Source organism: Cnephaeus nilssonii, assembly GCF_951640355.1.
Source record: "Cnephaeus nilssonii genome assembly, chromosome: 14".
In the NCBI taxonomy this organism is placed as follows: domain Eukaryota; kingdom Metazoa; phylum Chordata; class Mammalia; order Chiroptera; family Vespertilionidae; genus Cnephaeus; species Cnephaeus nilssonii.
Window position 1 is genome coordinate 15,959,212 of NC_137085.1, and position 26,393 is coordinate 15,985,604.

The 26,393-nt window shown below is 55.3% G+C and overlaps 1 protein-coding gene across 2 annotated transcripts; it reads right to left on the minus strand.

Moving 5' to 3' along the window:
* Window positions 1-432: 432 nt before the first annotated feature.
* LHX6 (LIM homeobox 6) lies at window positions 433-24,885 on the minus strand. Of its 2 annotated transcripts, none has more exons than XM_079789792.1 (10): window positions 24,599-24,885; window positions 23,378-23,449; window positions 22,817-22,999; window positions 22,369-22,490; window positions 13,849-14,069; window positions 11,175-11,275; window positions 10,853-10,948; window positions 10,472-10,646; window positions 7,373-7,468; window positions 433-2,557 (listed from the first exon to the last, which is right to left on the minus strand). In XM_079789792.1, the coding sequence occupies exons 1-10, from the start codon at window positions 24,680-24,682 to the stop codon at window positions 2,478-2,480; spliced, it is 1,230 nt and encodes a 409-aa protein (XP_079645918.1). In that variant the 5' UTR covers window positions 24,683-24,885; the 3' UTR covers window positions 433-2,477. The 2 variants fall into 2 exon arrangements, with proteins under 2 accessions (XP_079645918.1, XP_079645919.1); XM_079789793.1 differs by having other exon boundaries at window positions 7,365-7,468.
* Between the last annotated feature and the right edge of the window lie 1,508 nt (window positions 24,886-26,393).

Genomic DNA, 26,393 nt, shown 5'->3' on the forward strand with positions numbered 1-26,393 from the left:
ACAGGCTCCTCTGTGCCGCCCTCCCTAACCCCCCCACCAACACCTCTTCTGCAGCTATTCTGTGAACTCCTCATCCAATTAGATCCCCTTGGCTCTCACACCATGTTGGTGGGATCTGTCTGTTCCCAGCATTTGCCAGATCAAAAGCTCCTCCAGGGCACCATAGGCTCGGCTGGGCTCTTCTCAGAGTCCCACAGTGCGAGCCAGCACAGGAGTGGGACAGAGGACAGCAGCCAGCTTTCCCACAAAGCTTACATTAGAGAAGAAGCCCGCCGTCACGCCTTTATGACAGTCAGTTTACTAACTGGGAAACAGCACCCATTTTCCAGGAAGGGGACTGCACTGGGGTCCAGGGGCCTGGGCCTTGAAGAGAGCAGGAAAGAAATGGAATCCCATCGCGTTCTGGATTTAAGTGCCAGCACTTCTACTTGCATTAACTTTATTTATTACACAAATAAGACATTTACAAAGCACAACATGAAAGGTATGTAACAAAACAAACATTGGTTTTACAAAAAAGTGCTTACAATATTTTTCCATGTATGTGTGTGTATCTTTTCCCCTTTTGTATTTAAATAAATAGTCTCGATGGCCTGTACATTCCCAGGCTGCTCTAACAGGCTAGTGGAGACATGTCTGAACTGCAACATGCTACGACCACGTGATCCACGCAAGGAACAGACCCTGGGGGAGCCCCAAGGCAGAGTGGGTATTGGGTGACCCTGGGTCAGGTGCAACTGGCCATCGACTACATGGTTGCTCTTGGGGCCTCAGGAGCAAAAATCAAAGTTCCCCAAGACCAGGGATCAGGCCCACACCGCTCCTGTTAGCATCAGCCCCCAGAACAGGGCCAGGTACACGTTATTCACCGGATGAGTTCTGAACTGAGCTGTGCTGACCGCATTCCGAGTGGTGCCTTCTCTTTGCCCTGAGCCATCTGGAACCATCTTCAGAAGGGAAAGGAAGCAGGTCCCCTTCTCGGGCTGCACCCAGGCCTCGCCTTTCTCCAGATCCCAGAGCAAGGATGACATACTGTATAGGCTTTCATGGTAAGTGCCAACTTCAAACATCTGAATTCTGAAACCATCTCCAGACTCAGTAACACAGGACACTGTAATTGACTAGCAAAGTCTGCCCTGGGTAAAAGCAGGGACAGTCGATGCATATGTGCCAGGGGCTTGCTTTCCCCGTCCTAGAGTCTCCTTCCAAAGGCAACATACCAGGTTCACCAGAGCAGGAAGGAGGACTTGGACTAAGCCAGGCTTGCTAGCAGCCTCTAGTGGGAAATGCATCAGGACACAAAGTACTTGTAAAATCACAATAAACTTGGGACAAATGGGTGTCCCCCTGAAAACATAAATTATGGTCTTGTGTAGCCCAAGCCCTTTTGTTTGGGGTTGAAGAGTTGCAGCAGGACAGGGTGGGTATGAGCACAGCTGTGTCTGGCCTCTGTTCTCGGGAGTGGGTGGGGAAGCCCAGAGGGGCCAGCTGGAATCTTGGGCTTGACACGCTCAACTAGGCATAGGGCACCCTCTCTCTATTCAGATATGGGTCCAGAGTTAACATTCTGACTGCCATTCCCCTGGGCTCTGTTCCCCAGCCCTCCATGAGAGGTCCCCCCAAAAAAGACGTGTCGCAAGCACCCCTACTAGGAGTCCATGAGTGGCCAAAAAGGGCCCCCAATTCTAACCTGCCCAAACATTTGGAAATGTCATCACATAGTTCAAACACCATCTCTGTGATGTCACCTGTATACATATGTGCTGGATAACTAGGTAGGAAGAGGGTCTCCCACTTATACCCCGAGTTTTCGCTCTCCTCTCCCAGCCCAATGTGCCACATCCTTCTCCTCAAGCTCCAAACCAATGGGTGTCGTTGTGCCTCCCAGCCCCTGCCTATCCCCCGCCTCCTGGTCTGGGCAGGCCTCCATCTCTGTCCTTCTGGGCCTCTCAGGGTTGGTCAGTGTTCTCTTTTCTCTCTTTAACTTGACAGAACCAGACAGATGGAAATGATAAAATTAGAACACAAGCTTTCCTTTGGGGACATCCCACAGACACTGTAGAGTTTTCCAGACAAAAGCAACAGAGTGGATAACACGGGGGGTTTTCGGCTTTCAGAATTCAGAGATGGTTCCAAGGAAGTAGTGAGTAAAGGCCAACATGGGAGGAAAGAAAACCTGTAAATTAGAAGGCTGTTGGCGTTGCACAATCCAATCCGGCCTTTTGCTATGGTAATCAGCTTCAGCTGAAGATGAGTCCCATCTAAATGGAAAAACTGGACCGTTGTTTTCACCGATTCCAAATTTCAGGGAGCTCTGCCTTCCAAGAGGAGGACTCCGCGGTGCTCCTGGCGGGTTCTGGTTCTCAGCAGGAGAGGGGACAGCCAGGCCCACGGGCCCAGCTGGTGGCAGGCGGGGTGGCAGATGAGGGGTGGATGCAGAGGTGGGTGGATTCCTGGCAGCGCTCGGACACTGCATTTCAGCGGCTGAGGGACAGCTGTGGCGTGCCCATGGACAGATGCGCAAGTGCAGGGAGCATCAGTACTGAAAAAGGATGACCTGCGGAAGGAGGGTGTGGGAGGTGGCTGAGCAGGGGGCCTGCCCCTCCAGTAGCTCCCCAGAGGTCCTTGAAGGCACAGAGAATGCGGATGGCCCAGGGCCCAGATCTGGGTTCAAATCCTGGCTCTGGTACTTACTTGCTGTGGACCTTGGGCAACTCACTTCACCTCTCTGAGCCTGTTTCCTCATCTGTAAAATGGGGATGACAAGACCTCTCTCTCTCAGGATGGGGAGGATTCAGTGAGAAACGCTGGGCACTGCACCCGGCACCCGGCACTGCGGAAAGCGCCTGACCTGCATTGTGGAGCCCCATCACAATCCCTTGAAGGTGTCCCACCGTTATCTCCATTTTATAGGGGAGGTCACTGATGCTCAGAGAGGTGAAAATCAGTGAGCCGCGGATAGGTCGCACAGCTAGGAGGAGGCGGACCCCGCACTGTAGCCCAGGCCTGGCTCCAGAGCGGGCTCTCTCCATTATGTCACACCACCTCTACCTCTCCACGATCACCACGGCAGCTGTCATCATGCTTATGACACACCACGCAACGGGCCAAGCAGTTCATGCGCACAAAGCCGAGAGGCAGGTGGCTGAGAGAGGCCAGGTACCTGACGCACAGTGAGTGATCAGGGACTGTCTGCCCCTGTCCCTCTCCTCTTCCACCCAAAGCACCTGGCTGACTTCTCACGCTGCTGACACAGCCCGCTCCCTGAAGGTCAGGTCAAGGATTCCTGGCTGTCTGGTCAATGTGATGTCTCCGTAAAGGGTCAGGTGGACCACAGCTAATTGTTCCCGGGACATCAAGTGGGTACAGCCATATGGCTGTTCATTTTCTGATCAGGAAGGTTACTTGCCCAGATAGGTTACCGTGAGGAGGAGATGGAGGAAAGCATAGCAATCACCACCATCTACGGCTACTTTCTGTGTACCAGGCACTGTGCTAGGTTCTTTTTTTCATTAAATATTTTTACTGATTTTTAGAGAGAGGAAGTGAGAAGGATAGAGACTTAGAGACACTGATAGGAGAGAATATCTATCAGCTGCCACTGCACATCCCACAACTGAGGATCCAGCCCACAACCTGGCCATGTGCCCTGACCGGGAATCGAACTGAAGACCTCTTGGTTCCTGGGTCAACGCTCAACCACTGAGCCACACTGGTTGGGCTGTGCTAGGTTCTTTACATACATTACGGCATTTGCTTTCAGCAACAAGCTTGGCTGTGGGACCTATTATTTTCTCCATTTTGCGGCTACAGGAACTGAGGCTCAGAGAAGCCCAGGTCTCAGAGTGAGAGGTGGCAGAACTGGGATTCGGAGTCTGCCTGACTCAGCTCACACCACATTGCCTCATCCACTCGCCCAGCCTCGGGCGGTGCTCTCCTCTGGCCTCCGGGACACCTGGCTCTGGGCTCTTACTAAAGGAAACTCTCCGGTAAGACCTCTCCCCTCTGTGGGCCTCAGTCTCTCCATCTTATCAGTGACAGCTCGGCCCTGATTTTTAAGCACCTTCTAAGTTCTGAAATTGTGGGACTGGGGGCCATGATTTGGAAGAAATGTGGTTCTGGTTTTTGTGGCCAAATGAAGATGTGGTCGGGGGCAGAGGCTGCTACTCCTGAATGCTCAGGGACCGTTCTCCTGGCCAGGCCAGTGATGCTCTCGATGAGTGGGTTCAGGGGCCTGCCCCAGGGGTCCTAAGTCTCCTTAGAGCTAGGCTGGCTCAGGCCTGGAGTGACTTGGGAGAAAGCCCATACAGTTCTGCACCAACTGCCCACACACATCCCACCAGCCCCCAGGGATTTGTCAAGATGTGGACAGGAAAGGCCCCCCGGAGTTGGCAGGAAGGCCTGACAGTGAGAGGGAGAAAGATCATGAAGGGGGGGGGGCATTTTTCTGCAGAGCTGCTGGATGTGAAGTTGGGGATGCATCCCAGCAAGAGAGCTCTGGCTCAGCAGCCAAACCCAGGGGCCAGAAACCTTCTACAGCCAAAGCTGCCAGAGCCCAGGCTGGCTCATCCTTCAGGCTGAACCAGACATAACCACAAGCTTAGCTGAGCAACCAGAAGGCCAGGGCTCCTCTCCAAGCTCTGAGCACAGCCCTGAATACTCCCAAGGCTAATCCCCTCCAGATAACGCCCAAGCCCCTCACCCAACAGTCCAGGCCCATCATTATGTGACCCCTGTGCCCCCCCTCACACACACACACTTCCCTGGGCCTCAGTCACACTAAACACCCCTTAGTCCCTCAAATCCAGACGCCTCCATGCATGCCTCTGTGCCTAGCATGTTCTCTGCTCCCAACGTGGAATGCCCTTCTCCTCATCCCCTGCTTCTCCCCTAGAACTTTCACTCCCTCTTCTGGGTCCTTGAAGGCCAGGTTCATCCCTCACCTCAAGTGCCCTGTCACCCTGGGTTGCAGCTACCCGCTGCTTGCTCTAAGCCACACGTTCCCAGAGGACAGGGGCCGTGCCAGCTGGCCTCTGCAGTCCTGTCCCAGGTCTGATGAGGTGAATGCTCTCCTGCAGGAGGGTCAGCTCTGAGGCAGGCAGTCCTAGGATGGATGCCAGGCCTACCCACGCTCTCTGTGGCCCTGGGCCAGTACTGCTGTCTGAGCCCCAGTGTCTGCAGGTGTGAAACGGAGTCAACGTAACTATCCTCCCAGGGGCCAAGGTCGGAGAGAGCACTGTGTAAACTGTAAAGTGCTCCGTGAAAGGACATGGTTACTGATCGAGATGGACTCCGGAGACTCGTTGCATCCCTGGCCAAGTCGTCGCCTCTCTGGGCCTGTCTTATCTTTACCATGGGGATGCCGTCCTCACACCCACAGAGGGGTTGGGAGGCATCAGACAATGTGTGTAAGTTTCTGCCGTGACCAGAGGAGCAGCTCCTACTGAGTACGGCAGTCCCAGAGGGGACCTTCCTGGGAGACGCGCTCACCCATCACCAAGTGCTGTGGGATTTTGTCTTGAACACTACCCGTTACTTAGAAACCTATCTGTTCAACTAGGTCCGTGGTCGGCAAACTGCGGCTCACGAGCCACATGAGGCTCTTTGGCCCCTTGAGTGTGGCTCTTCCACAAAATACCACGGCCTGGGCGAGTCTATTTTGAAGAAGTGGCGTTAGAAGAAGTTTAAATGTAAAACATTTGGCTCTCAAAAGAAATTTCAATCGTTGTACTGTTGATATTTGGCTCTGTTGACTATGAGTTTGCCTACCACTGGGCTAGGTTATCTGTACCTCCATACCATTTACCTTCCCCCATGATGCCCAGCAGTGAGCCCAGCACAGAGTAGGTGCTCAGTCAGGAGGCAGAGTAAGAGGGGCTGTCCTGGAGGCGTGCTCCTCACCTCTGGCTGCCTGCCGGAATCACAGGGGCTAGGTATTTATTACACCAGCAGATCCCTGGTTTCTGCCCCAGACCTCACCATCAGCTCTCCAGGGGCTAGGCTGGGAAATCTGTATCTTTACAGACTCCCCAGCTGATTCCGAAAATCGCAGCAACACCAACCACGCTCTGCTGGACTCAAGGGCCCCTGGGGGCCCTTCCAGCCTGAAGGCCCTGGCCCCCTCTCCGTGGCCCACCACCCTGACTCCCAGCGCTCCCTCCCTCTCTGAGGACCACTGCAGTGATGTTTCTGACAGGCCCCCAGGGACCACTCCTGCCCCAAGACCAAGTCCACATTCCTCCACCTGGCAGCCCGAGGCCCCCGCCCTCTGTTCTTCCTCCCAAGCCCGTGTGCCAGCAACACTGAGTTGCTCGGTGTTCCCCGAGAGAGCCTCTCGTGCCTTCCCCAGGAACTCTGATTCAGCCTTCAGGCCTGGGCTTAGATATTGCCTTCCTCCAGGAAGTCATCCTTGTGTCTTTCCTGAGCTGCACCCCCACCCCCCAGCTCCCTTGGCTCCCCCCTCAGGTTGATCACAGTGTTATAACTTCAGACCGTGGCCTCCTCAAGGGCAGGGACCATGCTTTCCTCATCTCTGTGCTCTTGGCAACTTTGACGCAGGGCTCCCGGGCACAGTCAGCATATAGAAAACGTCAGCTGAATAAATGAATAAGTGAACGAGTAAATGCACAGGTTTTCATTCAAGCTCTGTGACCTTGAGCTACCTGAGCCTCAATTTTTCCCCTTTCTAAAATGGGGGTAGGTGTCTTAAAGCAGTGGCTTTCAGGCTAAGTGGGAGGTGTCTTAGAGCTTAGGGGGTGGAGAACTCCCTCTGCAGTTTCACCCAAAGCACCTCCATCCATTTTCATCTCCATTATGGGATATGGAAAAGATTTAACAAAGGTTTCCAGTGCTTAAGAACAAAACTTTCAAGCCACTGGACTGGGTGCTGTCTAAGCACCCTTCTGGATATTTAGTCCTAAGGGTGGAGACAACCAGAAACCAGGATGCCACAAAGGAGACCTTGCCAGTTGACCAAGGTCACTTGTTGACCTGCTATCCCTGGGCCTCACAAGCTGGGGATATTCACTCCCAACAGACAGGAATACAAAGGAGAAAGTAGGAGGAACCAGAGAGATGGTGGGAGGCAGGGTGGTGTGTCACATGAGCCCTCTCTGGAACCACAAAGTTTGAGCAAAGTAACTAAATTCAGAAATCCGGAAAAGAGGAGGCCAGCTGTCAGTGCAGACCTGCAAGGAGGGCTGTGCACATTGAACACACCGGCACCTGCTGGAGGGACTGCCTGGGTGGCACAGAGCGTGCTGGGCAGAGAGGCACGGTGCCCGCTCAGTGATGAGGAATGCTGCCAGAAACCCATTCCCCGCAGGATGGCTCTGACCCACCAGACCCAACCCGGCTCCATTTACCTTCTCACCCCGGTTGGAGAGCGGCCCATCCATGTCGGCTTTGAGGTGGACGGGGGGTGCGGTGTAAGGCAGCCGGCAGTGCACCTGCCCGCACTGTACCTGACCTGTGGATGAGAGGATGCCTTGGAGCCCATACCCAGCCGCCCTGCAGGATCCCACCTGGGCCACTTTCACCTCGGCTACTTACCAGCTGATTGACCCTGGGGAAAATTTAAATAGGGTTGGTTGCAACGCTCTATGTGAAAGACTTTGTAACCTATAGAGTTCTATGTAATTTTCCAGCTGACTGATAAACAAATACTCATAAATGAATATGTATTGAACACCTCCTACATGCAAGGCTGTACCCCATCTATTAGGAGCCTCCCTTGGTGCCTTGTACCTTATCTCCCTCCCAGGTATCACCTAAGCTTTCCAAACACACCTCTGAGAGAACTCTGCACTCCTATGGCACCTTCTTCATGACGCTCTCCCTGGCCGCCCCGTTAATAATTGCAACCCAACACCAACACACACACACACACACACACTCCCTATCTCTGCCAACTAGAATGCATGCTCTAGTGAAGACAGGAATTTCTGTCTGTTTTCTAGTTTCTAGATTTTTGTGGATTTCCACTACCTAGAATGAGGCATGGCATCCAGTAGGTACTCTTTAAATATTTGTTGACCAAGTCTCCATACCCTATTCTGACATCTAAAACTGTGAGGGAAAAGTCCATCTAATGTCTGACCCAAATTTCTCATGTTTCAGCCTCTTTACCACTGCAGTAGGAAAGTCCATGGCTTCCTCCTCCCTGCACTTCATCTACTTTGGTAACAAAAAACAAACAAACAAACAAACAACCCCAGCTCTGTCCAGAGATTTACAATTGGTATGTAACTGGGGACAAGTCACTGTGCCTTTCTGAGGCCAAGTTCCCTCGTCTGTTGTATACGATTGGGAATTCTTAACCTGGGGTGTTCTAGGAGTCCATGAACAGCCTGAGATGACCTGGAAAACTATGTGTGTGTGTGCATTTTTCTGGGGTCCAGTTCCAAAGTTTGTTTGTTTTTTGTTTGTTTGTTTTTTAGCAGATTCTAAGCTCTAAGGCTCCAGGAAACTCAGGGCCTATGGATTTAGTTACCTGCAAAGCAAAGTGCCGAGGGGACCTTCAGTCACGCAGCAAGAGGCAGCAGGTCCAAGTACCCGTGACAGCTCCTGCCCCAAGCTGGGTTCCACCTCAAGGTGGAGAGGGAAGGGCACCTCAGCCCCGTCTCTGGGCATCAAAGACAGATCTTTGGCCTACAATGTGTGAGGGCAGAGTCCTGGCATGACTCTGGAGGCCATGGCCCCCTCCCAAGGGAGTCACTTAGATCCATTACTAACTCCACAGCAAATGCTAGCTGGTAGGGCAAATTCCTGGCTCCTAGAGAGCCCCTGGTCCTTGGTGCCTTTAACAGAAGAACTACATCTTCTCCCGGCTCTGTGCAGCCTGAACAAAAGTCATTGTTTTAAAGAGAAAGGGAGAAAAAGTCCCTCCTACTGAGCAGATGGTTCAGAACCGTAACAATACAAAAAGACAGTTTGGCAGCCTGGTGCAGTAGGCAGGACTCTGCACCCTCAGCTCTGCCAACCAGAACCACCACCGCTATCACAGAGCAGCTGATACTTATCCAGCACTTACCAAAGGCTGAAGACTTAAGTCAATGATCTCATTGAATGCTCACAACACTGCTTTGAGATAGGTATCCTTATTGTCTTCACTTTTACAGAGGAGGAAACTGGTATTCAGGGAAGCTAAGAAGCCTGCCCAGTGTCACACAGCCAGGAAGTGGCAGGGGTGGGCTCTTAAGCCTAACATCAAAGCCCACACTCAATCGTTAAAGAATACGGGTTCCCACCCTTGGTTTCCTCATCTGTATAACGGGATAGTGATCTCTAATGTTTAGAAACATAGTTAGCACCTGGCAGATGGCAGGGGCTCAGTAAACAGCAGTGTCTCTCTGACCTCTTCCTTTTACTAGAGCCACAGAAAAGAGGGTTTGAGTTTGTGAGTATATTGTAGCCACTTTTATTTTTCTGGTCGCGCCCAGCTTTGAGGAAACAAGCAATGGAAATGCCCTTGAAGGGAAAGGAAATCTGTGATAAGCACCTGCTCAATAGCAGATTCGTTGATGTGTATCCCCCAGAAATGCACATCACTACACCCTCTCTCCTCCAGGTTCCTGCTCAAAGTTCACTCCACCGTGACTGCCCTCCATCTCCCCACAGTGCTCAGTGCCCACTGCCATGCCTGCCCTCCCTCCTCTATTAGTTTATTGTCTTTCCACCCATGTCCTGCCCTGGAACGTGAGCCCCAGAAGCACAGAGACCTTGGTCTATTGTGTTCTGTGATGGTATCCTAGTGCTCAGGATACAAAAGGCACTCCAAAAATAACTACCAAATACACGAGTGGATTTTCACAACCCTGTGTGGTAGGCATTGTTAATGTCCCAGTTTACAGATGGGGAAAGTGAGGTTTAAGGTGGTTAGGTGATTTGCCCCTGGCCTCGCAGCCCTGAGTATTCCCTCCACACTGGCCTTCTGCAACCCCAGATGCACCCAATGCCACACGCTGCCTGTGTCAGGCTGTAGACCTGCCTACACTCAGTTCCTCTGACCCGGGCACTCCTATTTCCCACTCCTGGTGTCTCACTCATCCTACACATCATTCCCTTCTCAGCTTGTTTGAGAGTGGCATCTCCACACTCCCTCCCAGCACCTTTCCTACAGGAATCACGGCAATTAAAACACACGCTCATCTATCTGGTTATTGTTCCATGTCTTCTCGCCCACCAGAATGCAAGCTCCACCAGAACAAGGGACTTGACCCATCTTGCCCTTTCCCTAGTCCCCCGGCCCCGGTACTGAACCAGCGCTTGGAAAGTTCTTGTTGAATGGTTGAATGTTTGCTTCTACTGAGGCAGAGCCAGGTAACAACCCCCCCACACACACCCCAGCCCCTAGTTACTGCGAAGCTCACATCTTCACCCAACGAAGCTCCGTAAGGCCTCCCCACGCCTCCGCCGCCCACGCGCGCTCCTCTCCCGCAGACCTGGCGGCCTGGGTGTCGCAATCACTTACTCTCAATGTAGCCGTGCAGGGTGACCATGCGCGCCCGCTCCGGGCTGCTGAATGGGGAGTAGTGGATGTCGTCGGATAGGGCGGAAGGGAGGCGGGACGGCGGCGCCCCGGAGGGCGGCACAGGATGCTGCGGTGTGTGTTTTTTATGACGCGCCCGGCAGTTTTGAAACCACACCTGGAACGACAGCCTCAGCAGCCTCAACCTCACGGACAAGGGTCGGACGCGCCACCGGGGGACCCAGATGGGACTGCCTCGTCGCTTCCAGAAGAAAGCGGCCTCGTGCGCCCGGGGCTGCCGCCCTGCTGAGCGCTGCCAGGGCCCACGCCCCGACCCCTAGGCCCCGCCCCAGACCCGAAGGCCCCGCCCTCCCCCGGCCCCACCTGGATGACCCTCCGGCTGAGGCCGGTCAGGTCCGCCAGCTTCTGCAGCGTCTGTGCGTCGGGGTTGTTGTCCTGCGCGAACTGCGCCTGCATAACCTGCCCAGCGCGGGAAGGGGCGGGGGTGGGTTAGGAACCGGCACGCGGAGGTCTCCAGGGCCCTGGCCCAATCAGAGGCTCCGGCCTGGAGGCCCCGCCCCAGACATCTACAGCCCCGCCCCTCCACCGGTCGGAGGGGTGGTCCGGGAGAGGCGCGGCTAGGAGACCCTCAGCCCCGCCCACACCGACTCCCCGCCCGCACCGGCCGGCCACTCGCCCCGGGTACCTGCAACTGCTCGGCGGTAAAGGACGTCCGCGCTCTCTTGGCCGGCTTGGGCTGGCTGTCCTGCTCCGAGGGCACTGCCCCCTCCAGCGTGAGGCCGTTCCCTGGGGGCGACAGAAGTGGCTGACCTCGCGTCCGCATCTCTTCTAACGGCAGCCTGAAAAGGACGGGGGTGGGGGGAGCTGGTCCCAGGAAGGGGCAGGTAGCGGAGTTGGCTGGGGGCGGGGACCCCAGGGTCTTAGTCTCTGAACTTAGTCCCTGGGCAAAGGGCTTTCAGTTCTGAGCGTCCGCCTCGTATCAGACGGTGTGCCATGCCCGTCTCACAGCCCTGAGGATGGGTGACATGATCCTTGCTTTAAAGCGGAGGAAACTGAGGCTCAGAGAGAAGAAAGCCCCTGTTCCGACCTTACTCTAGTATTCTGACAGCTGGCTGACTCCAGCGCCCCAAGCTAAACTGGGGAAATCAAAGGCTGATGAAAAGAGTAAGCAAGCAGGCTACAAACGTGTGGTCCTAATTTTGTAAAACTTGATAAAAGCAAAAAGGTTGGGAGGACATAAAATTTTTAAATGTATGGAAGCAAAAAGTTTGGAAGGTGTTGCAGTGGTTCCTCCCAGGAGTGCAATTGTGGAGATTCTACTTTCAATATTTCTGTAACTTTGGAGGTTTTTACAATCATATGTCACCTTACTTCTCTGAGGTTTGATTTTGTTAACTGGACTATATTTAGCTATTCTCTTTCCACTTATATTACTTTTACAATCACACTAAATATACTCCCCCTTTATTTTTAATATCTCATTTTTCTGAATACAAAAGTAATGCCTGCTCCTTATCAAAAACTCAGAAAATTTTTTAAAAACTCAGAAATTTCAGTCAAGCACAAAAAACAAAATATCACTAGCAGTTCCACTACTGTTCATATGTATTGTATTTTTTAATTAGAAAAAAAACACCCTGTTGAGGAACAACAAAATAAATTCTCCAAGATACAGTCATAGAAAAAAATCTGGAAGATATACACTAAAATATAAGGGGTGGTGGCATCTGGAGTGATTTTATTTTCTTTTTGCTTAACCATCTTTTCTAAATTTTCTATGATTGTGTGTGTGTGTGTGTGTGTTTAAAAAGTAAAACAGTAGCCAAAATTGCGGGCTCCTCAGTAAAGAAGATCCAAGGTCCCAAGCTTTCAAGCTCCTCTGCCTGGTAGGAGTCTAAAGTGGTGCCTGCCTGGGAGAGCAGGAATTTAACTGGCAAGGCTGACTAGGGATGGTCCTACTTGGTCCAAGTGTGGAAGGAGCCTGGGGTCACTGATGGGCCATGGTGTGGGGAGACCTGTGACTCCTGGGGTTCTAGCCTAGCTTCACTGCAGGTGGACATAGTACCCCAGATTCACTTAGTCTGAATCCTGGCAGGATACAGTGATGGCCCTGGTGTGGCCCTGGCCAGGAACACTCCGGGGATCCCTAGCTAGTCCCCAGAATGGAAATTGAGGCAGGGTAACCCACACCCCTCCCCAGAGACACTGTGGATGGGAAAGACATTTTGTGGTATTAACGTCTCCTAGGAGAGCAAGCAGGACAACAATTGGTGTGCCTGTTGTTTCCATGGAAAAATTAAACTCATAGAGGGAACCACATCCCAACAGTCTCCCTTGCTTGGAGAAGTCTGATTTAAGGGGCCTCGGAGCTTGGGAATGGGGGGGGGGGGGTATGGTATGGTGGTTAAGAACTTGGGCTTGGAGTCAGGCAGACATGCTAGTGTATAACCTTTGGCCAGTCACATACTGCAGATAACCTCTGCCTGTTTCCTCACCTGTAAAATGGGGATACACCAGCTACTTCCTAGGGATGCAAGGATAACAGAATAATCCACGTCACAGAGAAGTGAGCAGCTTTCACAAATCCAGATAAGGGAATTATGGAAAGGGTTCCTGCCTCCTCCCCCCTACAGCCCAGCCTCTGCTCCCCCTTTCCACCCCCCAACCTACCTGTAATTCAGCCACCACAAACCCCTGAAAGACCTGGACCCTGTCCCTGGACCATTGTGTCTTGGGGAATCATAATATCAGAACCAGAAGAGATTTAGGGGTATCTTTCTAGTCCACCCTCTATCTTGCACAGATGGGGAGACTGGAGCCCAGAGAGGAAAGGAAACTTCCCAAGTCAGAATAGCATGCCAGAAGCAAACCTGGAGCTCCCCTCCCCAGACTCTTCACAATCCAGCATGAAACCCCCACCTCCAAACCTCTGGCTTGGAGCTGATGGCTTGGGAGTTGGGAGACTAGGGTCGGGTCATTTCTCCAGGACAGCTGGAGGGGATGAGCCCTCAGGCGAACCAGCACTGTCCAAAAGTGGAGTAGGCTGTCCCATTATGAGAATCATCTCTAGAGTTCATTGACTGCCTCCTGGCTGTGCAACACATCAGCCCATCTCTCTTTAGAAGGTCCTATCATAAGCCCCATTTTACAGATGAGAAAACACATTTGCAGGGACAGGCAGTGACCTCGGACTCTCAAGCCAACGGTGGAGCCAGAAGTCTGGGCTCCCTGCACAGCCCCCAGGTGACAAGGTGAGCACCTGTCCCTAGAGGCGTGTGGGCAGTACCTGGGGTGCTGGGGGGCGGGGTAGGGCTGAGGGCAGAGGTGTGGCCAGGTGCTGGGCGGGGCGGGTTGGGTACCGTTCTCTGCGGCCCTCTTGAGATTCTCGATCATGGTGTCGTAGTGGATCCGGCACAGCACCTTCTCCTCAACCAGACCAAATTCCTCGCCCGTGGACAGCTGGCGCTTGCACGAGAAGCAGGCGAAGCAGGCCAGATGGTAGGCGTTGCCGCGGGCCCGCCGCACCCAGTCACTGGCGTAGATCTGCCGGCCACATCGTGCGCACTTGGTCCCAAATCGGCTGTGGGACACCGGGGCAGGGAAGGGGATGGCGAGGCTCAGACAGGCCACCCTTCCTCCCTCCAAACCCAGTAGCCAGCCTGTACCCAGGCTTCTGGCCTGGGAGCCGTCACTTGCTAACAAATATCCCTACGCCTGGATCCACCACTCTCCCCCCTCCTGCAGACAAGATCTACCTGAGAAAGTGAGCTGGTGGGTGTTTTTATTTCCTTCTTGGTGTTTTTCTGAACTTTCCAAATTTTCTACAATGATCACTTACATTTGCATATAACACCAATCTACTCAATAAAAATACATTATGTGTTAGGGCAAATATAATAGTAATAACGAAGAGGCAAATCTTTGAGCACTTACCACGTGCCCAGCAAGATTCTAAGTGTTTTATATTGAGTATCCCAGTTAACCTTCATTTTTCAGATGAGGAAAATGGGGACCGGGGAGTTAAGTCACTTGCACAGGTCACCCAGCTTGCAAGATAGAAGCCCGAGATGAATAAACTAACCCAGTGGTAGGGAAGCTCCGAGTTTCTCAGCAGCATAGACAGACGTGCATGACTGGCTTGATGACTCTGAGAGACTTGTTTAACCCCTCTGAGTTCTCATTTCCCTTGTCCTGAGCTGAACTAGATGACAACAGCAATGCCTGCTGCTATTTGTTCAGTGCGCGGCAGTCTATTAAGTAACCAGCTAGTCACAGACCCTGGAGCCCCATACATTCTAACAGTGTTGTAAAAAACAAACAAACACAGAAAGCCAAGATCAAATGCCTTCTTCTTCCCGCCCTAAGGCTTTCTTGATTCTGTCTCTTTCCTTTCTCCCTCCCCCTTTATAGTGCATTTTGGGTACAGCTGCCTCCACCCCAAACTGGGAGCCCTCAGAAAGCAGCAGAGTCTGTTTCGCCCTGTTCCAGAAGTCACCCCAAGGCCTGATCCCTGAGAACCAGGGAATGCTTGCTCCTTAAGTGGATGTGAGCCTTCTGAACGCTCCGAGCCTCAGTTTTCTCTGGTGCACAGTTCATTTCAGGGAGTGGTGCCACCACGCATCCAGCCGCTCAGGCTTAGTAACCTAACTCATCCGCTCCTCCCTCTCCTCAACCCCACATCCAACCAACCATGAGAACTGTTGGTTCCTTTCCTAAGTATCTCCGGGACCCATCTCCTCCTCTCCATTGTCACTGCGGCCTCCTAAGTCAGGCTACCACCATGCACCCCTCTCTGCTCTCATCTCCCTTTTCCCAGGCCCACTCCTGCCAATCCACCCTCCACAGGGTGGCCACCGTGAAGTTCCCAGCATGCATACCGAATCCTGGCCTGCCCTGCTTAAAATCTTTTGGTGGCTCCAATCTACCCTTGGGATCTGGTCCAAGACCCTTGGAGTTTACAAAGCCCAACAAACCACATCCTGTCAGGCTCATCTCCCCCTCCCTAACCTTCCTCAAGATCTCCCACTCCAAACCCAAGTATGAGCCGCAGCCACAATGGAAGGTCATTCCCAGGTCTTCGTGGCCCCCTCTGAAGTATTTTCCCACCCCCGGCCTTTGCACGGGCCAATCCCTTTTCCCACACCCCCTCACCCTCCAGGAAAAGTGCCACAGCTCCCCCAGCACCACCCTCTCCGCATTGGTCACACCGGTCTGTAGGGTCTGTAGACGTCTGGTTCCTTGGATCTCCCACCCCAGGCCTTCCTGGGAGAGGACCAAGAAGATGTGCCTCTGTGTCCCCAGGGCCAGCACACTTCCATCCCCACGAGCACTCAGAAACGCTGTGAGTGCGCGCGAGAACCAGCCCAGCAGATGGGCTCTGGTTAAACATCCCCGCCCCAAGAAGCCCAAAGCTACTGTCTCGGACCAGAAACCAGAAAGAGTTAGCTCAAACCCCACTGCAGGACTTTGCCTGGTCAAACGCCCCCCAAACAGAGGCGATTCCCTGCCTGGGAAACCCGGCTTCCCCAGGGGACGGCCCAGCACATCCTGCGGTCTCTGTTCACAATCCCTCGGTGGAGGGGAGAAGAACCCGCTTTGCCCGCCCCAGCCTATTCCTGCCACAGGCCGCCCCAGGTTGGGCTGACAGTCTGGTAGAGGGCTTGCTGCAGTCCCCGGTCCTGGGGTGCAAAGCCTTCAATGCACACCTCGGCTTCACAGTAACCAAGTGAGGTGGGAGCTCTGGCACCCACTTTGCACTGGTGGAATGGGAGGTTCAGAGCGGGCGAGTGACTAGCTCAAGACCACAGAGTAGGGCCCGGGTTGAGGTCCTCTTCAAGGTGCAAACAGTACCTGGAACCTGCAGGAGCAGCCAGACTGGAGACGAGAAGATCTGGATCCTGGGTGATGAACAGGAAAGGGGCTTGGTCTGATCCCGCTCCAGGCCCTGGATCCTGGAAACTCTGGCACGCAGGGCTTGGGGCCCAGGGGGTTCGGGAAGGCAGGGAGTGCGTCCCCAGTGAACGGGAAGAGCCAGGCGACTTCCCTCCCCTCTGTCGTCTCCGTGCACCGCGGGCGGTGCCCCACGCCAGGGTAGCATCCCAGATCCTCGCGCTTGGCTGTGCGGGATTCCTCGTCCTCTGCCAGGGGCGCGTCGGAGACACTCCGCACACCCCTGATCCTCCCATTCCACGAAGCCCAAACGCCCGCGCGGTTCTGAGCCTACAGTGCTGCTCACAGCGTTCCCATCCCCTTGATTCCAGGTGGGTGCCGCGATTTTCTCAACACCCCCCACACGAGTCACCCCAAATGCCAGGAGCTGTCCCCAGTCCTGGGATCTCCCCGCGCTCTCTGTGGCTCGACCCAGTCAACGAAATCATTCGAGTTGGATCCTCGGATGGAGGTGAGGATGGGATCATTACGCAGTTTTGGGTGCGTTGCAGGCCGCTCCCGACGCGCGTCCTCCATCCAGGGCAGGGATCAGCGGCACAAAGAAAGGGGCGCGGGTTGGCCCACGGGATCGAGGCTCTGACAAATGGACAGACTCCTTCCCAGGCGGGCTGTGAGGCCTGAGCCACCGGGTTCCGGAAGCAGCGAAATTGGCGGCGGAGAAAACGAAACTTCAAGAAAAGGATGTTTGGGAGCTGTGATCCGAGCGCCAAGGGATTGGGGGGCGCGGCTACCGCCCCCCACCCCTCCGCCCCAGCCTCCAGAGCACCCCTCTCTGGGTTCCGGCGTGCGCCTCCCGGCAAAGGCGCCAAGGACAGAGGCGCTCTGGGCGTGGAGAGTTGCAGGAAAGATGCTGCACACCTTCACTGCTGAAAAGCGTTAGAGTGGGCGCCACGCACCGCCTTGCCCTCTCTCCTCCCACAGCTGGTAGCCGGGTTGTGCGGAGGAAGCTGTGCACCCTTGACCAAGTGAAGCTCATTTTCCTGGCCTACTCCCCCTGGATGCGCAGCAGGCGCTCAGAAATCATTAGTTGGCTGAATGAGCCTCAACGAAAGAGCCCACGGGAGCTTCACTAGGACCCGGTACCCATCCTGAAGCTACCCGTTTTCTGCAGGAGGAAACCGACGCTCAGAGAGGGAAGGCCAATGTTAATTCCGAAGCTAGTGAGCCAGGGTGCCGAAAACGCAAACCAGAGTTCACTTATTTTAAGTAAAGGGTGCTTCCCTGATGGCCTTAGATTCTATAAGGCAAACAAGGGGGGTTGTAGGAGGAGCCCTGCATATCCCCTCTGTTCCTTTTCTTCCAGGCAAACTCTTAGAAGCCAGAGAAAAAAAAACAGAACCAGCAATTAAGAGGTTAAAACACTCCGCACCCCGGAGGTCCCCGGCCTGAGGCCCCTCCCCCACCTAACTTCTTTCTCTGCTCCCTCAACATCTGTCCCCCAACAGCTGGGCTGCTCTCTGCGAGGGTGGTGGGTCGCTTCCCAGCTCTGAGCCTCCCCGGGACCCTCGCCCGGAAGGAAGGGGTAAGGTTCTCCGGTCGGAGCTTGGGTTCTAGGCAGAAGGCAGGCGAAGGCTGGGGTCTTGCCCTAAGTCAACTGGGCCAGGGGACAGGAACTTCAGGGGGAAGCTTCAGTGGCCAGCCCAGGGCACTCTCTGAAGTTTGCCCACAAACTCCAGGAGCACACTTAACTCTTTACTCCCCTCTCCCCTGGTCAGGAGGCAAGAGGGCCAGGGACCATGGGGACCTGATCCTGGCAAAGTTGATCCATTCCTGCCCCAGTGCTCCCAGATCCCACCCAGGGAGTCTCACATCACAGCACCCAGGAGGTGCTCCCATTGTGAAGGCAAATGAACTGGACAAGGAATCTTGGGGTCAGCAGAGAAGGGTCTTTGCCATTCCACAGGGGCTGCTGATGTAGCTAACCAATAGAAGAAGCCAAGTGTATTGAATGTTTAGACACAGGGATGGTGGAGTCAGGCAGCCCTGGGTCTTATCAAGGGTCTGCCACTTACTGCGACTTCACCTTGAAGGGCCTCAGTTTCCCCTCCTATAATGTGAGGAATACGAGAGTATCATAATCTCAGGGTGGACCTGAGGATCCAATGGGATAACGCATGAAAAGAGTTAGCACAGTTCCTGGCTTCGAGATGAGCTCCTGGCTTCTGATGACCAGTGTCCTCACCCATGCCCAGCCCCTTTTCCACTCTCTGTCTCACTGTGTGACCCTGGATTCTTCACCTGCCACTCTCTCGGGATATCTGTCTCTCCAACTGTACAATGGGCATGATGCTTCAGGAGGCGGAGGGAGCCGGGAGAGCGCTGTGGATCAGCCCATGACCCATGTGGGGGCAGCAGCTACAGGTAGGTGGATGGGAGGAAGCTGCCTGAGCTTGTGGTTGATACGAATGCCCCAGAGAGGAACACTGTTTTTTCCTTTACTTCTTCAAAGAAAATGGAAGGAAAAAATGGTCTTAACAACAACAACAACAAAAATTTGAAGAAATTAAAAGCCATATCATATTTCCCTGGTGGTAACTTTTTTTCTGCTAGGACTCAGAGAGGGTGGGGAGCTGGTAATCTGCTAGAACCCACAAGGAGGTCCCTGTTAAAGAGGGAGTTGGAGAAGCTGGGACAGAGGGGTCCAGCAACCTGTTATCAAAGGCAAACAGCCAGTGGAAAACCAACCCCTCCCAAAAATGCAAATGAGCCAGGGACTGCACTAGACCTCCAACCTCCCCCACCCCCACTCCCAAGCTTCTCTTTGGTGACTTTGGAGTGCCTTTCTAACTTCTAACTTTCGGGTCTGCTTAAGGAGACTGCAGGATGGTCCACAAGGAGGGGTGAGATGGGTGATGGAACCTAGAAGACCCTTCAGTGGGGGATAAGACCCCGGAGCTCTCTCTCCCCCCATTCTGATGAGGATATTGACCTATCTTCGGCGGAATGCTCCAGTCCACCTTGGGCTTCAGGAAACAGAGGGCTAGAGAATCTCAGAGCGTGGTGTCTTCCTGAGCCCCAGCTCTTGAGAGGAGCACTCTGCCTCCCATGCCATCATTGATGCTCTCTCGAGAAAGACCTTCCTTCCAACAGCCACCCAGCGCCTGGGCTGCTGCTCAGAGCAGACAATAGCCCCTGCCTGGCACTCTGCCGGCTTTTCCTTTCCCTTTTTGTGGGTTTCATTATTTTTCTTACAGGTGGGGCTGCCAGGGAAGGGTTATGCCTGCAGGGAGACCTGGCTGGGGGAGAAAGGATCAGAAGCCACAATTCTCCCCTCCTCTCAGGGAATGTGAGCTTTTATTCACTCCATTTTCTTAACCAAAATCTGTTTTAGTTTTGCTCTGGGGACTCTTGTCACTGGAAAAGGATTATGGCTCAGAACCTTCAGCCCAGATATGGCCCAGCCCCATCCCTCCAGGCAGACCTTGCTCCTCAAACTGCCCAGCATCCACCCAGCCAGGGTGACAATGGTAATAACCAAGACACCTACATCACTTGCCATTTAAGGAGCCTCTACTGAGCCTTCCTCCTTTCACTCCCTCTTCGGCAGCTCCGAGGGACAACCCTGGAAGTAGGAGGCTGAGGGCAGAGAGATGCCGTGATTTGTCCAAGGTCACACAGTGGTTCAATGTTGTCCTGACGGAGCTCAGTCTCTGCCTCTCCCCAAAATAGCTGCACAGTCCATACTCCACGTCACCAAAGTGTGGGAAGGGGGATTCCAGAGCCAGTGGAGGCTCTGAACAGTGGGGTCAGGATCTGAGTTTTGACCAGCCCTAGAAGGTCTAGTAAGCATAGCATTTGAGGAGGCTTGGTCCAGCCTGGGCATGAGCTGGGGCTGGAGAAGCAGCAAGGAAATGTGGGCAGGTGGCTCATAAGGGCTGCCAGGTCTGTTATCACCAGGAGAGCCAGGATTAGGGTCCAGTCCTGCCTTGCTCTACAGGAGGAAGCTGAGATATCACCCTGATGGATTTCCCAAGCTGGAGCTCTCTGTCCCTGGATAGCTGATGAGCCCAAGGAGCCCCCCAAATGGAAGCTGAACTGGGGTCAGGCCTAGAACAAGGAGGTATCTAGACAGGGACTCCTGCCTTGGCCAGCCAATAGCCAATGGGATAGTGCAGGGAGACATCACACTCTGGCTGCATACCACACAATAACCCTGCTCTGCCATACACATACACACCCACAAATCCACATTCACACCCCTTGAGTCCTCAGTGCCTGGGCTAAGGCCTTAAGCAGAAATGCCCCCTCAGAGGAGGAGGGGGTAGGGTGAGGAATCACAGTAGTTCTGAAGCCTCACCCTCTCACCTCCAGATCCCTGTCCATATGTAACCTTGTCCTGACCTTCTTGTGCACTGGCATTCACACATAGACACACACTCTTACATGTGAACCAAAAGACAAATGCATGTCACAAAGGAACACATATGCTGTCCACACATCCCTGACCTTGCTTAATGACACATTCCCTCAGTGCCAGGACGCAGATCCAAACGAGACACACACACATACAGTTTTGCAAGCTGACTCCTAGGCCACCTTGTAGAGACCCCACACACCTGCACACCCTGGCTGTACATCCTTTCATACCCACACTAAACAAGAGTCCAGTTCTTAAACCATGCTTCCTATGATTTCCCCAGAGTATCCCAGTCCAAAATGCTGCAAACTTCCCCCGAGATTCAAGGAAGGTCCTCTCTTTCCAAGTCCCAGAAGGCTCAAAGGGGAGGGGGGAGGGGTGCATTGACTTCCACCACATTCCCTGCCTCCCAAGAAGACTGAAATCATGGCCTCTGCCGGGGAGAAGACGGAAGGGAGGTCGCTGGAGGTGGTGGTGGGGTTTATAGGAGGGTAGTTTTCCCTCCTTCCTGAAAAAGCCCCTGGGAACAGACATCCCCTCCGGGAACTAATCACACTCCACACTCTTAGGACTCTGTGGGCCCGGCGGTCGGGCATCAGGCCTGGTTCAGCTTCCCGTAGAGATCCTGCGGGTGGCCGGTGCGCCCTGACCTCGCAGTGAACTTGACCCCATGGCCGGGTCAGGCGGGAGCTTCTAGGTTTGGAGCGAGGCGCGCGCCAGCAGCCGAGACTCTGCGGCGCGACGGAAGGACGAGCTCCGCTGGAGTCGCGAGCCCGCGGGACTCGGCACGGCCTCCGGGGGAGAGCGCACCCCGGGGTAATGCTACTCCGCGCTGGGCTGCAGCGCCCTACACTCCCCCTTCCTGTCCTGGCACCCCAAAGTCGGCCTAGACTCGGGACAGGCTGAAACGATGACGTAGCTGGGACTGGAACAGACGCCTGGGACCCACTCAGGACCCCAGACATTCGAGCGACGCCAGGGTCTAAGTTAAGGCGGAACTGGAGACCGAGGTTGGGTCTTAGGAAGAGGTGCTTGAATATGGGTTAGATCTGAGACCTATACTAAACTTGGGCTTGGGGCCGGGCCAGCCCCGAACCCAGAGCGGAGCCGGGGTCAGAGACGGGCAAGTCTGGAGCCCAGCTCAGGGTCCCGCTCTGCGAGCGACGCCGGCGTGGCTGGAGTCGGAGCAGGGTTGGAACCCAGGCCAGAGCGCACTGGAGAGGCAGCCAGATCAAGGCTAGGATCCGAGCGGGTTGGGGCCAGAGCCGGGACATCCGAACTCAACCGAGGCGCTGGAGATAGGAACTGGAGCCTGAGGTTCAGGCAGGACCGGAGACAGAGCCAGACACGCGACGGAAACCGAGTGGGCCGCAGGAACAGGAGGCGGATCTCGGGCCAGACCGGTGCTGGCACCGGCGCGAAGCCTGGAGCTCCCGATTCGTGGCGCGGAGAGCCAGCTGGGCGGGCGCGGCGCGCCGGGAGTGCGCTCCGGACTCGGGGGCTCCGGAGCCAGGCACCATGTGCGCCGGGGCCTGCCTGCGGCCACACTGCTGGCCCGGCGGCCGCAGCCTACCTGAAGTAGTCCATCTTGCAGAAGATTTCCTTATTCTTGATGTAGCAGCTGTTCTGCTGTCTCAGCGACGTGCGGCACACGGAGCACTCGAGGCACCGCACGTGCCAGATGAGGTTGTTGACCTGGGGAGGGGGCAGAGCGGGGGCGGCTCAGTGCGGGCCTCTTCGCACGCCAGACCCCAGCCACCCTGCAGGCAGAGACGCTGGAGCGCTGACGGTGCCCGTAACCTCCCCCACTTTCCTTCCGTAACCCTGAGGCTCAGGGAGGTAGAAACAAACTCTTCCCGTTTTTTCAGACGGGGACCCCGGGGTCACAGAGAGACACTGAGACCGGCTCAAAGCCCCCAAGGTCCGGCAGCGGCTCAGCCAGTATTCCTCATAAAGTGCAGCCTTCTGGACTGCAACCCACACCCCACCAGCACACCCGCAACACCCCGCCCTTGTTTCACCTTGAGCAGATACCGGTCCAGGATCTCGAGGCCGCAGCTGGAGCAGATGTTCTTGCCGGCGGACGGCACGGAAGAGGCGGCAGAGGGCGGTGAGCAGACCGATGGCGTGCTGGGTGTACAGGGGGAGGCCCGACCCTCGTCCTTGTCCAGAGCGCCTGCCAGGGTGTCGGCGTCCGACTGAGCCTGCGGTGGGGGTGTGGGGGAGAGGAAGAGCCGATCGCTGAGCCCGGGGCCCAGCGCTGCCGCTGCTTCCAAGACCCATCTGGGGCCCCAGCGCACCAATCGACAACGACATTCCCCTCGAGACGCCGCGCCCTGGGCTAGAGAACTGGGGTGGAGGAGCCTATTGGAGAGGAAGGGACGGGTTCAGCTATGAACACGCGCGTCCTGGGTGTCGGGAGCGGCCAAAGCCCACATTCTCGGCCGGGGAAACTGAGGCTCCGAGAGGGGCGGCGCCCTCAGGGGGTTCCCCCAGCGCCAGAGCAGCGGTTTGGGGCCGGAAAGCCGGGCCAGGTCCCTAGGGCCGGACCGCGGACCGAAGGCCGGGCCGAACCAACTCACCATGGCGGGCGGAGCGGTCCCTTCCAGGCAGCGGGCGGTCGCTTTGCAGCCGGACCCTGGCTGGGCCATCACCTGGGGGAGGGGGAGAGGGGACGCAGGCGGCGGCGGCTGCAGAGCTGGCTCCGCTCCGCCTAAACCCAGCGCCTCCCCGCGCCTGTTATATAAACCAGCGCGGAACAATGAGTCCTAACTTTGTAGTGGGCATTTAAAGCCCTTCCCCACAAAAGCGGTGTCTCTCTAATGAAGCAATTTGAATTTGGATTGGATTTTTTTCCCTCTCTCTCCCCCTCTCCCTGCACTTAACCCGTGGCTCTTGAAGTAATCGCTTAGTTCCCTTGCAATCCAAGCCTCCGAGGGGGAAAAAAAAAAACCACGCGCACATACACAAACTACCTGCAATTAGAAATTGTCGTGAATGCCCAAGATAAGAGGTAGCCAGAGTGTCAATTCCAACTGTCAATCAGTGAGATCCATCAGGCCGCCCAAAGAATTGCAAATTTGATTTTTTAATGGTAGTAATTAAAAATCGAATTTTTTCTCCCTCTACCCACCCCCCCTTCCTTGCTCCCTTCTCCTCCTCTCGACACAAAATGCAAAAAGGAGAAAAGAGAGAAAGAAAATAAAAAGGAGATTGGGGGGGGGAGTGTTTGAGGAAAATAAAAAGCGGGGCGCGGGAGCATCAGCCCACCCGCCCCGCGCGCGGCCAAATGGACACGGCGATGTTGACACGGATTCAGGTGCCTTTCGAGGGCCACTCGGAAGGAAACCCGGAGCAAAATGGGGGCAAGATCGGGGGCGAAACGGAACCAAAAAGAGAACACGGAGGCGTCCAAGAGGAGGAAAAGACACCCTCCAGCCCCTCGGCGCGCCCGGACGGCCCCGCGTCGGGATCCTCCGCGTTCCCCGCACCAGCCCCGGCGCAGGGGCGCTACCAGCGCCTGTTCAGATGGACAACACCCGCCTCGCCTCCTCTGGATTCTCCCGTGTCTTCGCTAAATCGCTTTTTGAGAAATTCCTCCAACATTTGAATAATGTGTTCCCGCTTTCCGCGACCCCCACCCACCCCGCGCTCGCGTGCGCTCACGCACTCACATACACACACTCTCAGGCGCACCCCCGCACCCCTCCAACCGCGGCCGCCCGCCACCCGGCCCCCCCAGCTGGGCCTGGCCCCTGCCTGGCCCCGGCCCGGGCCGCTCAGCCACTCGCCGGCTAGCTCACCTGGTCGGCGGCGGGGCCGCCCTCGGCCGGCAGCCGGCAGCCCTCGGGCAGCGCCGGGGCGGCGTTCTCATGCTTCCAGTACATGGGCCGGGGAGCCGCGGGCCCCGCGGGCGCGCAGCGCAGAGAGCCGCGCGGAGAGGGGCCACGGCCTCAGCGGGAGCAGAGGCTGAAGCAGGAGCAGGAGGAGAGCCGAGGCGCCCGCTCCGCCGCTCCGGGCCCGGCCCCAGCCCCCGCCCCCGGCCCGCGCGCAGCCCCGGCCTCCTTGGCTGCCGCCGCCGCTGCCTCGGAAGAAGGTCCCGACAAACTTAGAGGCCCCCGCCCCCTCCTTCTCCTCCTCCTCTTCTTTCTCCCCCTCCTGGTAGTCGTCCTCCTCCTCCTCCTCCTCCTCCTCCTCCTCCTCCTCCTCCACTCCCTCCTCCACCCCCTCCAGCTGTGGCGTCGGCCGCCCTGCCGCTGGAGCCCCGCTCGGTTCAAGATGAGTCATGCGTGACCAATCCCCTCCCCGCCAAGGGAGAGCGAGACACACACAGCGAGGCAGCGACCCAGAGACACACACACACAGTCCTATAGACACACAGAAACTCCTAGCTGCTGACAGAGTCTGAAACACGCGGACATACAAAGGCGCCGGCAGGCCCACAGCCACCCAGCTCTCACCCTGCCCCTCCCTCGCAGGGCACCCACAGCCCTCAGGCACAGCCCCACTCCCAGGTACACACCATGTGAACTCACACACGGTGCTCTGTTGATGCAGTCCCACGCCTGGTACCTCTGCGTGCATGCCGAGGCAAATGATTGCCCTTCGCCTCGTTTACAGGAGTACAGGCATCCCCTACCCTCACACACCAGCACAGACACCTCTGCTCCATAACAACCCGAGAGTGCACTAGCTCCTAACTACGGAATGGGATTTGGCTGGGTGGGGGAAAGGGTTCTTGGAGGGGAGGTGTTCCCCTGAATTCTCCTGGGAGGGATTGCTTGGGACATCTCCCTTCCCTTCCCTTCCCTTCGGGATGTGCTGAGCCATCCAGCCTAATGCCCCTCTCGCCTTCTCTGTGGTTCTGCGGATAGAGAGGAGGGAAAGGCAGGGAGTTCCGGGCATTTGGATAGGACACACAGACACAAACTCTCAAAGATAGCACCTTGCACAACTAACGCCCGACAACATACACACACAAGTGAACACTCACAGCCTCAGCCCCCTTCTCCACACACAGACTGATCCTAGAGAGACACGTGTAAATACACAGACTCTTCTAAAAACAAATGTGCACACTCAGACTTAGACCCAGCCCTACGGACGTGAGGACACCTCACCTCCCTGCCATCACTCATACCATTGCCTCCTTAGTTACCCTCATTTACAAATGTAAACACCCCACCCAAGTGTCCTTACACTTGTACACACATTCATACTCAAGAGAGCACAGACTCCCACAGTGCTTCAAACACGTGGAAAACCTCCTGTCCTCCACTCAGACACCACAGATACGCACACACAGGCGCTTCCTAATGGACAAGGGCAGACAAGGGTGTCTGCACTGCAACGTCTCCGAAAGATACAAGTATCTGTTCCTTTCCAGGCACCAAGGTACACACAAACAGCCCAACCCAGCCAATGGCATCTCCCTCCCTCTGTACCCTGCATTCCAGTCATTTACCAGTATTGCTCTCAGAAAGGCATTCAGAGTGAAAAGTTTCTCTCTAAACCCTAATCTTTTACATGAAGAGCACAATTGCAATGTGAAAGCTGGTGAGGTGTGTGCATTTACACACCGGTGTGCACACACATACG

Bases quoted from the DNA above. Each gene is read 5' to 3' on its own strand.
- LHX6 (XM_079789792.1), bottom strand. From the start codon at position 24,682: ATGTACTGGAAGCATGAGAACGCCGCCCCGGCGCTGCCCGAGGGCTGC. The intron at 10,949-11,174 runs GTACCCGGGGCG...CGCGCTGGGCAG, and splicing joins TTACCGCCGAGCAGTTGCAG to GTTATGCAGGCGCAGTTCGC. The intron at 2,558-7,372 runs GTGAGAAGGTAA...CTCCTTCCGCAG, and splicing joins TGGGCCGCTCTCCAACCGGG to GTCATCCTTTTTCAGTACTG.